Raw genomic sequence first — 12,364 nt, 5'->3', positions numbered from 1 at the left:
GGGGAAGGTTTCCTGCAAAAGACAGGCCCAAAGGGTGATGTCACTCATTGTTCAACGCTGCCGCATCTGAATGCTCCCACAAGGGTAATTACCTAGTGACAATCAGATCCCATGGTGTCATCACACCTAATTTGGGAACAATAATTGATGGATGCAGGAGGAGCTCGAGTGATTAAGCTGGAGACCTACTTATAGTGCATGTGTCAGATGCGGGAGGGAGACGTGAAAAGGTTGCAGTTGAGTGTACATCCCTAGGAAGGCGCTGCGTTTAGCGTCCGCAAACCGTCTGGTAGTCCCTGGCTCCCAAGAAGTCTAACTGGCCTTGACCAGGGCCACGGCTTCTTCGGCCCTGGCCCCTGCCTGACGGAATGGGCTTCCAGAGAACATCAGGGCCATAACGGAAGTCGAACAGTTCCGTAAGGCATGCAAGACAGAGCTCTTCCGCCAGGCCTACGGTTGAGGCTGGTTCAGACAAATGAATCTACCAACATCAAGGGCCTCCCTTGCTGTAGGACAACTCTAGCCAGCGACCCCCAAATAATCTATCACCAATTTGTTGGTATTTCAAATTGTTTTAATTGTTTTTAACTCTGAATGAACTGTAGTTGTTATATGGTGTAAGCCAGGGGTAGTCAAACTGCGGCCCTCCAGATGTCCATGGACTACAATTCCCAGGAGCCCTTGCCAGCATTCGCTGGCGAATGCTGGCAAGGACTCCTGGGAATTGTAGTCCATGGACATCTGGAGGGCCGCAGTTTGACTACCCCTGGTGTAAGCTATAAATATGAAAAACAAACAATAAGTATAAGTAATAATAAATAATGGCATGGCCTTCATTTGGTCGGTTTGAACAAGACAAACAAATCTAAGAAGGAAAATGTATGCCTATGGAAATACGAATACATCAAAGTTACTGGCCTATATCAGAAATCCTAGTCATCTCCCCCAGATTTGGGGTCACCCCAACCCACTGACCTACATAAATAAAATAATCAGAAAATCACAGGATGGGAGTGATTCAAGACTTTACAGTGCTGCCATCTACCTTTTCAGTAAAACGCACACAAGAAGATTCAAAGCACTACGGAAAACGAGGCCTAATGTTTGAGGACCTCAACAAATTTCAGATACAAAGACAATGGGCATTTCCCTTTTTATCATCACATCACAAAACCATACAAAAATCCCATTTGAAAGACAGCATTAACACTTTTCATGTAAAACCTCTAGCCCAGATCTCAAGAATAGTTAAGAAAACCAGCATTAGCAACTTATTTTCACTTAGTTTAAACGGAATGTGATTGCCTGTTCTGAGAAGCATAGTAATTTTCCACACCAAAAAAACCCCCAGTATATTCAGTGACATCTATATACTACAAATTATTCCTGAACGTTCTCCACCTGATCCATAATTCCCATCAATCAATCAATAAAAATTTAATTAATAAATACATAATATAGTGAATTACATGCAACTGTTTGATAAGACTGGGAGGAAACCCCACGAGCACGATGACAAAGTCAGGAAGATCTCTTAAGCCAAGGATAAGTGGCTGAAATAAATAGCATTATTCTGACAAGAAGGTGGCAGGTGACAGTGGATGAGAAATAAAGTTGAGAATATCCTGCATGGCGCAGGGGGTTGGACTAGATGACCCAGGAAGTCCCTTCCAACTCTGTTATTCTATGACTCTTTGTCATTCTATGACACTTTGTTCTTTTCAAAGTTTTCTTTACTATTAAAAAAAAAATCAGATCCAGGAATGTGGGCTTACCAAGGAAACGGCAACAAGCACTGCTTAGAGAAACGATTAAGAAAAATCCCCCCTCCCCAGTCATAAAAAGAACTGGGGGAGGGGGGGCAGTCCTCCTTCCAGAATGCTGTCACTCCTGACAGGGAGGATATATCTAACCTGCTTGAACAGAATATTCTGTCTTGCAGGAAGGTATATAAATCAAGAAAGGATTCCTGCTGCTTCTTGCATATTTCCCCATTAAAAAAATTAGAAAAAAAGCAAAAGTGACTTACTGGCAACTTTGATTTTAGAAGTCTTCTTCTTCCCGAACCTGCCAAATAAAGCCATTCTATACTGACCGGCCTCCACCTGCTTGGAGTCTAGGAGGGCAAGTCCTTCCTGAGTCTGAGGAATGAAGGAACGAGCCCGCCCTCTTTTCTATGTAGTCATTAACTTGCACGCCAGGTAACAACCACCACAAAAGGCGGCTTGGAGGAACGCTCGACTTTGCGTCCAGAACCTTCAGAGCCTAGAGGGGCAAGTGAGGAGGAAGCTATGCAGAAGCTCACGTCAGGGAAAGAAATCTCCTTCATGGGTTATGTTTTGCCTCCAATCAAGCTTCGCTGGAGGCAAATTTTTTTTTCGCCAACCAATTTTAAAAAGCTCTGTAATGAAAAGGCCGAATCTGCTAATTACAACGCGCTGCGGCTGGAATGCAAGACGCGTGAATAAGTCAGTGATGAAGGTTTCCGCCTTCCCTGTACGAGGAGGAAGCGCAATCCGGCAAACTGGTTGGAGAATGTTGCCTATTTGGTGGAAAACCAGGATAGCGTCCCCCCAGGCTCACCCGGTATCGAAAGAGAGAAAAACTTTTTGGAAGAGGTTCTGAAAGGTTCACAATCAGGACATCACCCAAACACGTGTGGGGAGGGGGGATATTTATTTATCCTCCTTCACTGGCAGTCTTCAAGCAAAGGTTAGATGCACACTTTTCTTGGATGCTTTAGGATGCTTAGGGCTGATCCTGTGTTGAGCAGGGGGTTGGACTAGATGGCCTATATGGCCCCTTCCAACTCTATGATTCTATGATTTATTCGTTCATTTAATTTACAGGATTTATAGTCCACCTTTCTCACGTGGACTCAAGATAGATTACATGTACAGCCAGCACAATCACAAAAAAAAGGGACACTCAATAACTAATGCATTAGGATTTTAGAAGTCTGGAACCACCTGGCAGTTCTTGTTCTTTTTGTCCTTTAGCTCAGTGGTCCCCAACCTATTTATCACCGGGGACTGGTCAACGCATGACAATTTTACTGAGGCCCCGGGGGGGGGGGGTAGCCTTTTGCCGAGAGACATCACCGCTGTCTGAGCCCCTGCTCCACTTGTTTTCCCGCTGGCGCCCCTGACTTCCTGCTGCCTGCTGGGGGGTGCTGCCAGCAGCAGCTACACAGTGCCATGCCGAGGGGGAGCCCCAGCCATGGTGCCCGCTGGAGAGGTGAGCCGGCGGCAGAGTGGCAGGGCAGCCCCTAAGGCAGCAGCTAGGGAGGAGGACAAGCCGCAGCCCGGTACCAACTGACCCACGGACCGGTACCGGTCCCCGAACCGGGGATTGGGGACCACTGCTTTAGCTGGCAATGGGTGGAGCAGGTTGTCTTCTCAGCCAATACACTGCTGTAGGTGCCACTGGATTTTCTGCCTTGTTTATAATGTTTCCACTCTTGACGACTGTTGGCAGGAGTTTTGGCCACATGGAGAGTCAATCGCTGGTTTCTAAGGTCTTCCTCGATCTGTTTATGCCATGTTTTCTTTGGCACCAGTTGTTGGATCTTCCATTCAGTTGGTCATTCTCACCAGAGAAGTTTATGAAACAGTCTCCTGGTGTTCATTCTGCAGACATGTTCAAACCACTGCAGTCTGCGCTTTTGGGTTTATTCTTTAACTAGGGGCCGAGCCTATTGCATTCAGGAATACAACAGGCACTAGATTGGGGGGGGGTGGAAGAACTCTGCGGATGGCCTCCCCCTCCCCCCAGGACCTGGAAAGGTGGCAGGCAGCTGATAGGGAACTGTGCAGGGGTTGCAGTCTCCAAGCCTCAGAGGGATGTGAAAGGATGAGCGGGTAGTCAATGGTGGGGGATGGAAGGCAATTGGCTGGCCACTGGACAGACAGGCAAGCTGGTTGGAGGAGGGGGAGGCACTCAGGGGCGGGACAGCCACCCTGAGTGGGTGTTAAGCACTGAGTGGCACTTAAGCCATGAGACATGCTCCTCCTCCAAGGCCTTAACAGAAATACAAGAGGCAGGGCAATAGTGGTGGGTGCGTCCAAGCAAAGCCTACGTAAAAACTTTATCCTTGGGCTGGGTGTCAGCTGTGGCAATGTCCAGATCAAGCGCCTGTGCATATGTAGGAGATGTTGTATAGGAGATGCTCACTATACAACCTGAGGTCCTTGCTCAAAGATCACCAACCGTTTCATCTGGGGTTGAATTGTCTTAGATTCAGGTGGGCAGCTGTGTTGGTCTGAAGCAGCAGTACAGAGTCGGAATTCAGGGGCACCTTTAACACCAACAAAAATTTTATTCTGGGTATAAACTTTCATGTGCACACACACACACCTGCACACACAGTGGTGTTTTGTTTTGTTTTTTTAAGCGGATTGATGATTATGTTAGCCAATCATTCGTGTCTGGCTCTTGGCCATCCTATGGCTCAGCTGTTGCCATGCACCTCTTCTTTTAGTTTTGTAATCTTCTGGCTGGTGTCCATTTTGATTGCATCTAACCTCCGCGTTCTTTGTCAGCCCGGTTTCCAGATTAAGTTCCCGTAAACCAAAGGCACCATTAAGACCCTGAGGGAACATCTCTTATAACAGTTGTAGCAATCAAAGCCTTCAAAGGCAAGAAGTTCCACAACATCACGTTCCTGCATAGTGCAAGGGATTGGACTAAATGACCCTGGTGGTCCCTGCCAACTCTATGATTCTGGTCAGCTTCCAAAAATGCCTTTGTCTAGTCAGTGTATACCCATCTGGCCTGGCACAGAATTGGTTTGGTCTGCTCCGGAACAGATGCTTCCTTGGGTACATCAGGTCTAAGTAGCAATTCTGGTCTGCTGCACAAGCTGGCGGGCAGCTGGCCAGATCGGCGCCATGGCCAAGGCGGCACAGGAGCGCTCTCCCCTGTGGCCGATGAGCGACTGGCAGCGAGCACACCTTGCGGCTGGCTCCTTAGGGCGGGCACTACATGGGCTGGCCCAATCCAGGTGCACTCAGCTTTGCTAGGCGCGCCTGGATTGGCCTGTGCAGATGTAAGTGGTGTCCGGATACCTGGACGTGTCCTGGACACCACTCCACCCATAGTGGCTCTAAGCAAATATTAGAGCCACTAGTGGTTAAGATGGGTAATATTCATTTCCCTTAAATGGTTTAAATGAGATTTAACAAAGGCACTACGGAACCGCTGACATAGCAATTTGAGCACACCCAAAGAACTGTGTATGTCTATTCATCTATTTCACGGAAGTAACCGTCTTTTATGAAGGCATCTCAATTTCACTGCGACTGGCATGAATTGTTAGTTCCGTGTCCGATTGGTGACACAGCATCCCTTCTGATATCTGAGAGGACAGATATAAATAAGAACCCTGGCTTTGGTTTTGATCTGGCCTGCCTAGTAAGATGAATTCATGACTCAATTTTTCAATTAAGGTGTGTTTGCAAGTAGTCTGTGTTATTATGTCCATGTGAAAAAAAACATTAATTGCCAATTGGAAGCTGTCACCCAATCTTAAAAATGAAAAAAAAAACTTACACAATGAATGTTTAGAAAGGAAAATTTGACATGAAGGAATAAATCCCTGTCTCAGACCACTTTGAGTCTTTAGAAATTAAAACCAGCCCCTTGAAACCAACTGGTAGCTAATTGCATTAGAGTACAAGTAAAATAATTTCCCCCTCCTGGCCACTTCTGTCAGGACAGGTCATGGAATGTTGGATCAACTGAAGGTTGTGGACAGTCTTCAAGGACCTCACATGAGACTGACCACACTACAATAATTTACTCTGCTAGTAAGAGGAAGAGTTGTTGCTTTTCTCTTCCAGAAGGAGACTCGAAGCGGCTTACAATCGCCTTCCCTTCCTCTCCCCACAACAGACACCCTGTGAGATAGGTGGGACTGAGAGAGCCCTGATATCACTGAAGAAGAAGAATTGGTTCTTATATGCCACTTTTCTCTACCCAAAGGAGTCTCAAAGCAGCTTCCAATCGCCTTCCCTTTCCTCTCCCCACAGCGGATACCCTGGGAGGTAGGTGGAACTGAGAGAGCCCTGATATTACTGAAGAAGAAGAATTGGTTCTTATATGCTGCTTTTCTCTACCCGAAGGGTTCTCAAAGTGGTTTACAGTCGCTTTCCCTTTCCTTGGGGGGGGGGGGATTTACCATGATACATGACACACTGTAAGACAGGACTTATTATGGACTTCCTGCATTCAACAAATTAAGGGTTTTTCCTTGGTTCAAACAGCAACTACACCTCCTGGAGTATTGCTGGTAAGCACCCGGGTTTTCCATAGCCAGGGTAAGGTACCATTATCCCCATTTCCCTTTATCCCTCCCCCCCAACTCTTCTTCCCTACTTCCCTTTCCCCCCCACACAGGCTTTCTATCCTTTCTCTTCATTCCTTTTTCTTCCCCCATCTCTCACAGTGGGCTTTCCTTCCTGTTAATTGTCCTTTCTTTTTCTCCTCCCCCTACTTATTTCCTTTATTTTTATCCCCCCGTTCTCTCCCCAGCGCCTTCAGTTCTTTCTATTTTTCTTCTGTGATTAATATACAAAGGAAGAAGGAAGGCATTGTTTTGGCTTCACTTTCTGCAGCAGCCATTTTGGGTGTGGCACTAATCGCTTTCGATCAACATTCTAAGGCAGGGGTAGTCAAACTGCGGCCCTCCAGATGTCCACGGACTACAATTCCCAGAAGCCCCTGCCAGCATTCGCTGGCAGGGGCTCCTGGGAATTGTAGTCCATGGACATCTGGAGGGCCACAGTTTGACTACCCCTGTTCTAAGGGTTCCTGATGGTTTAAGAAGACTGGGGAGGCCTATTATGGACCCAATGATGTTGTTTCCTTCATTGCCAGCCACTGAGGGAGCCTTCTTCCACTGCGGCCTCCTCTACTCTGGCACCAGAACCTACTTGAAAAACATGGATCATGCACATGCACAAGCGCCAGTGGCAAAAGATGCCAGTGGTGAAGCCCAGGAAGCCCTCCACATCAGCTGGAGTGAAGCACAAGGGGAACAATGTCATCAGTTCCAAGTTCATATAATCTTTGCTCTGGTTCGGCCTCACTTGGAGTCCTGTGTTCAGTTTTGGGCACTGCAGTTGAAGAGGGATGTAGACAAACTGGAGCGTGTCCAGAGGAGGGCAACAAAGATGGTGAGGGGTTTGGAGACCAAGACGGATGAGGAAAGGCTGGGGGAGCTTGATCTGTTTAGCCTGGAGAGGAGACGACTGAGAGGGTATATAGTTCAAAAACTGTGCACTAGTTTTGGTAAAAAGTAGATCTATATTCAGGCACAGCTTCTGCTGTAGCTAGCGAATACTCTTCCCATCTCTCTGACATGTCTAAGGGTTATCATGAACTGCCCTAAGGCAAGAAAGTATACCATTTAAGCCCGAACTGAAAACTGAACCATGCAACACATCTGCCTTGTGCCACATCCACTTACAAATAAAGGCTTGTTGAGGCCTGAAATTCATACAAGAAAATCAACCCTCAGACAAGAACTCCCTTCAGTTCCCCAAGCAATGGCTCAAGCAGGTCACAAAGGAACTTCAACTCTCTCAGGTGACTTCAACAGGAAGAAACTGGTCTCCACCTAGAAACTCAAGCACAAGATGGATTTCATAAGCAACCAACTCTGCATGCCGCCCTGCTTTAAGCTGTTACTAGAGAGATAACTGCCAGGGAAAGGAGGCTTCCTAGGTATGCGAAAACATACAGCATGCCCGTTCTCCTGCAGCTGCTTCCACGAAGCCTGCACAAAGAGAACCTCCACATGGAAAAGTATCACCTCCAAGTACACGCAGGAGGCATTATCATGCTAACAGGGCCATTAGACCTGGCCCCATGGGACAGCCTGCAGGCAATGGAATATCCAGGATTGGGTACATCTGAGGACCAAGCAAAACGCCACTGAAATGCGGAGAAGACTGACGTACATGAGCAACAAGGCTGCCTCCCGAGAAGACGATTTCTGTGTACCTAGATAGTCTTTTATGCAGATAATGGAGGAAATGTCAGTAGAATAGCCAAGATCACGCATAATTCTAAACTCTGTTTTGGCATTCTACGAGCTCTCTTTTTCCATCCCCCCTCTCTTGCTCTAGTGTCATCCTTTTTGTAAAGGTAAAGGAATCCCCTGTGCAAGCACCGGGTCCTGTCTGACCCTTGGGGTGACGCCCTCTAGCGTTTTCTTGGCAGGCTCAATACGGGGTGGTTTGCCAGTGCCTTCCCCAGTCATCACCGTTTACCCCCCAGCAAGCTGGGTACTCATTTTACCGACCTCGGAAGGATGGGAGGCTGAGTCCACCTTGAGCCGGCTGCTGGGATTAAACTCCCAGCCTCATGGGCAGAGCTTTCAGACTGCATGACTGCTGCCTTACCACTCTGCGCCACAAGAAGCTCTTTAATCCTTTTTGTACTTGTCCCCTAAAGCAGAATTGGAATCCAGAGTTTTTCCCAATTAAAAAAAAAATGTTTTTCCATTTTTCAAAAAGGTGCTGCCTTTACACCCAAGGCGTAAACATCAAATGTGAAAACTTTTCAACACCAAAATCATTTAAGACGAAGTATACATAAAATAAGTCAAGGAAAAGCTATAAACCCACAACTTCAAAAACCAGCATGGAGACCAGTAACAGTTATTGGGAAGAACCCGTTCCTGCCTCCCTAGCAACAAGCGGGACAGAACCCTGCAAGATGTCCTCCACTTGGCAAGATGTCCTCTGCTCAGGAGGAGAACAAAAGTCTTCACCCACTGGTAGAAGACAATGACAGAGGCAGACTAACAGCCCTAGGGGGTGTGTGGCAAAGTTTGGGTGACACAACCAAGAAGGCCCCTTTCATGCCTCAAATAGCCGGGTTCCCCAAGCAAGTCTTCCAAAACCGACAGCTAAGTTTATACGGAAGAAGGCTGCTCTTAAAATATGCGTGTCCCAAGCCATATAGGACTTTAATGGTTGAGAGGTAAGGCAGCCGACATGCTGTCTGAAAGTCTGCCCGTGAGGCTGGGAGTTCAATCCCAGCAGCCGGCTCAAGGTTGACTCAGCTTTCCATCCTTCCGAGGTCGGTAAAATGAGTACCCAGCTTACTGGGGGGTAAACGGTAATGACTGGGGAAGGCACTGGCAAACCACCCCGTATTGAGTCTGCCATGAAAACGCTAGAAGGCGTCACTCCAAGGGCTAGACATGACCCGGTGCTTGCACAGGGGATACCTTTACCTTTATCAGCCCCTTGAATTTGTCATGGACACAAACCTGGAGCAAGTGTCGATGGAACAAAACTCAATAAGGTTCAAACAGATCAACAGCTTGACTTGACTCTGATCACCACCTTCAAATATGATAGGTTGCATGTGTTTGCAGCAAAGTTCACAACCCGCCTATGTAACCGTGATCATGCTGGAATATGCACACCTCTGTTATCCGAAAGTTATCTGTTATCCTGTATGGCCCCTTCCAACTCTATGATTCTATGATTCTAAAGCCAAGAGACAAGGGCTGCTATTGTAGGAGGGATGAGATCTTTACTAAAAATGCACAGCAATCCTTTCCTTATTTGGGGGGGGGGGGATTTACCCAAGGTGACAGACTCGATCCAATTCACATCCCTTCCATTGAAACCGTGGTTACCTACGTATGGCAAGCATGGATTTCATCTATGTATTTTTAGTTTTCCGTTTTGCTGTTCTTTGATCCCTACAACCGCAGCAGTTTAAACAAAGCGACTAAAAGACAACTCCACACATCGAGAAGTCCCCACCTCAAATCTGACCTCCATCAGAAACTCACTAGGTGGCTTCAGATAAGCCCTGCTCCTTGAGCCCTCTATCTGTAATGTGCAGGTAATACTAATTTGTCTTACGAGGCTGAATAGCGTGTAGCCAATAGCATAAAGGGCTCCGTGACTGCTAACTGCTAAGAGCAGAGTACAATTGCCCTTGAAATCTGAAACCTGATAAACATTTGGTTTGATGAAGCCAGCAAGCCAGTGCAGACTGAAAGTCAAATTTGGGAGATATCACAGCCCAGTGCAGATGAAATTTCAGTACATGCATTCGTCATGCAGGGAGGCATAAGCAGGCACTGTGCAGAAGAAATGTTCACAGGTATGCCCCATCCCTGAGGATAGGCCATGCAGGCATGCAGTTTGCCTTTTCCAGCATTCAGAAAACTTGGCAATTGAATAGAGGGGAGAGGGCAGTATGCTCACACCCACATTTCCTCCCCACAAGGTGAGTCAAAGAGAAGACAGGTCCGCTGCACAGAGCTCAGGTCAAATGCCATGAAGCAGGACGAGAATACACATGAAGCTGCAACCAAGGTGATTAGGTGGCTAGAGAACCTTCTTTATGAGGAAAACTCTTCATCGGGGACTTTTCACTTCAGAAGAGAGACAACCAAGGGACAGGCATGATAAAGGTATGTAAAATTACACACAGGGTAGCGATAGTGGAAAAAGAGCTGACAAAGATCCAGCTGGGCTCTTCTTATGTTCTCATGCTCTTCCAAGGTCTCAGGCTCCTTTCTTATCACCTACTGCAGGCTTTCTCAACCAGGGGGTCGTGAAGCCCTGGGGTTTCTTGACGGCCCTGGAAGGGTTTCCCGAATGGGTGGGATTTCATTAATTTTTTAAAATATATTTTTCACATTCGTTAAACATTTATCAAGTGGTGAGGCCATATATGATCATGTTCACCCAACCCCTCCTCCCAAAATGGGTAATTATGGCCCTGAGAAGGGGAAGGGCTCCAGTGGGCATGTCCACAGCTCTGCTTCCCAGTTCTATTCTGCATGATTGTGCCACTTCTGGGGCTTCTCGAAGCCTGAAGAATGTTTCAGGGGTTTCTCAATGGTCAAAAAGTTGAGAAAGCCTGACTTACTGACTAGTCATTTCAACTGGAGATGCCGGGGATCCATCCTGAGGCCTTCTGCATACAAAGGTATATAAATTCTGCATACAAAAGGTATATAAATCTAAATAAATAAATAAAATAAAATAAATAAAGCAGATGCTCTTCCACTGAGTCTGCATAACCAAATATTACTTCTCAGCTCAGCACTTTCTGTGTGTTTGTGTGTGTGTGTGCGTATTTGTATGTATGTTACAAAATTTTAAGCACCAAATAAGAGCCGACAACCTGAAAATGTGCAGCCACCACCGCCTCAACTGAAGAGAGAATTAAGTGATTGTGGCTGCAGCTGCTTACATTCACTCTTGTTATCTCTGGATCTTCTTCCTTTGGACTTCCTCTGTCTCCACCACCCACTCCTCCCCACCACTGAAACAAGACTGTCAACTTCCAAGAGATTTTCATGTTGCCTACTCTGTAGAAACCCTAAGTACACAGCCAGCTCACCGGCAAACCATTTTGTTTAGCCGAGGACCATAGCAAATCTATAGGCTCACAATATACTTAACCCACAGAGTGGGTGGATCAGCAAAGTCTTTACAGCGTCACCACTTCAAGGATACACAAACACTTGGGTTGTTCTAGGTCCAAAGCAAGATCAACACCCTGGATGCCACCATGTCCAAAAGACAGGGACTCTGCGGAAAGACTCTCGGCAATTCTGCAAGCCCCCTTCAGATCCCTGTTGCTGCATTAAACTCCTTTTAGCACATAGGCAACGTCAGTTGAATTAGCCAGTTTGGTGTAGTGGTTAGGAGTGCGGACTTCTAATCTGGCATGCCAGGTTCAAGATATACTCAGCTTCCTTGTTCCAGAGAGCAAGTTTGGTGTAGTGGTTAGGAGTGCGGACTTCTAATCTGGCATGCCAGGTTCAAGATATACTCAGCTTCCTTGTTCCAGAGAGCCAGTTTGGTGTAGTGATTAGGAGTGTGGACTTCTAATCTGGCATGCCGGGTTCGATTCTGTGCTCCCCCACATGCAGCCAGCTGGGTGACCTTGGGCTCACCACAGCACTGATAAAACTGCTCTGACCGGGCAGTGATATCTGGGCTCTCTCAGCCTCATCCACCCCACAGGGTGTCTGTTTTGGGGAGAGGAAAGGGAAGGCAACTGTAAGCTGCTTTGAGCCTCCTTCGGGTAGGGAAAAGCGGCATATAAGAACTAACTCATTTTCTGCTTCTAATAAATTCAGTACTAAAACACAGAAAGCCAATCTCTGCCCATTGCCTTACCCTCTCTGCTGGCTCCCCCAGACTCATAGGTAAAAGGGGAGCCAAGGAAGAGGAGATGGAGGGAGACCAATGAAGCTTTGAACAGCCCTGGTCTCAATCTAATTAAAATTCTTAAATGAGATATATTGTGGAAAATCTCAGGGTTCTCTCAGCCTCACCCACACCACAGGGTGTCTGTTGTGGGGAGAGGAAAGGGA

General features: G+C 46.9%; 1 protein-coding gene across 5 annotated transcripts in view; it reads right to left on the bottom strand.

The window, feature by feature from the left end:
* Positions 1–12,364, bottom strand: part of OSBPL2 (oxysterol binding protein like 2) — a 100,662-nt gene that overhangs the window by 48,001 nt on the left and 40,297 nt on the right. Inside the window, exon 1 of one of the 5 annotated variants that reach the window (XM_077335782.1) lies at positions 2,030–2,121. The exons of the other annotated variants lie outside the window; for them this stretch is intronic. Within the exon in view, the coding sequence (XP_077191897.1) occupies positions 2,030–2,084 (55 nt within the window). The 5' untranslated portion in view covers positions 2,085–2,121. Of the gene's footprint in view, positions 1–2,029; positions 2,122–12,364 lie in introns of those variants that run through there. 5 annotated transcript variants of the gene reach the window in all.

Source organism: Paroedura picta, chromosome 4 (genome assembly GCF_049243985.1).
Source record: "Paroedura picta isolate Pp20150507F chromosome 4, Ppicta_v3.0, whole genome shotgun sequence".
Classification (NCBI taxonomy): Eukaryota; Metazoa; Chordata; class Lepidosauria; order Squamata; family Gekkonidae; genus Paroedura; species Paroedura picta.
The sequence above is the reverse complement of the archived record's forward strand: the minus strand, read 5'-3'. Positions and strand labels throughout refer to the sequence as shown.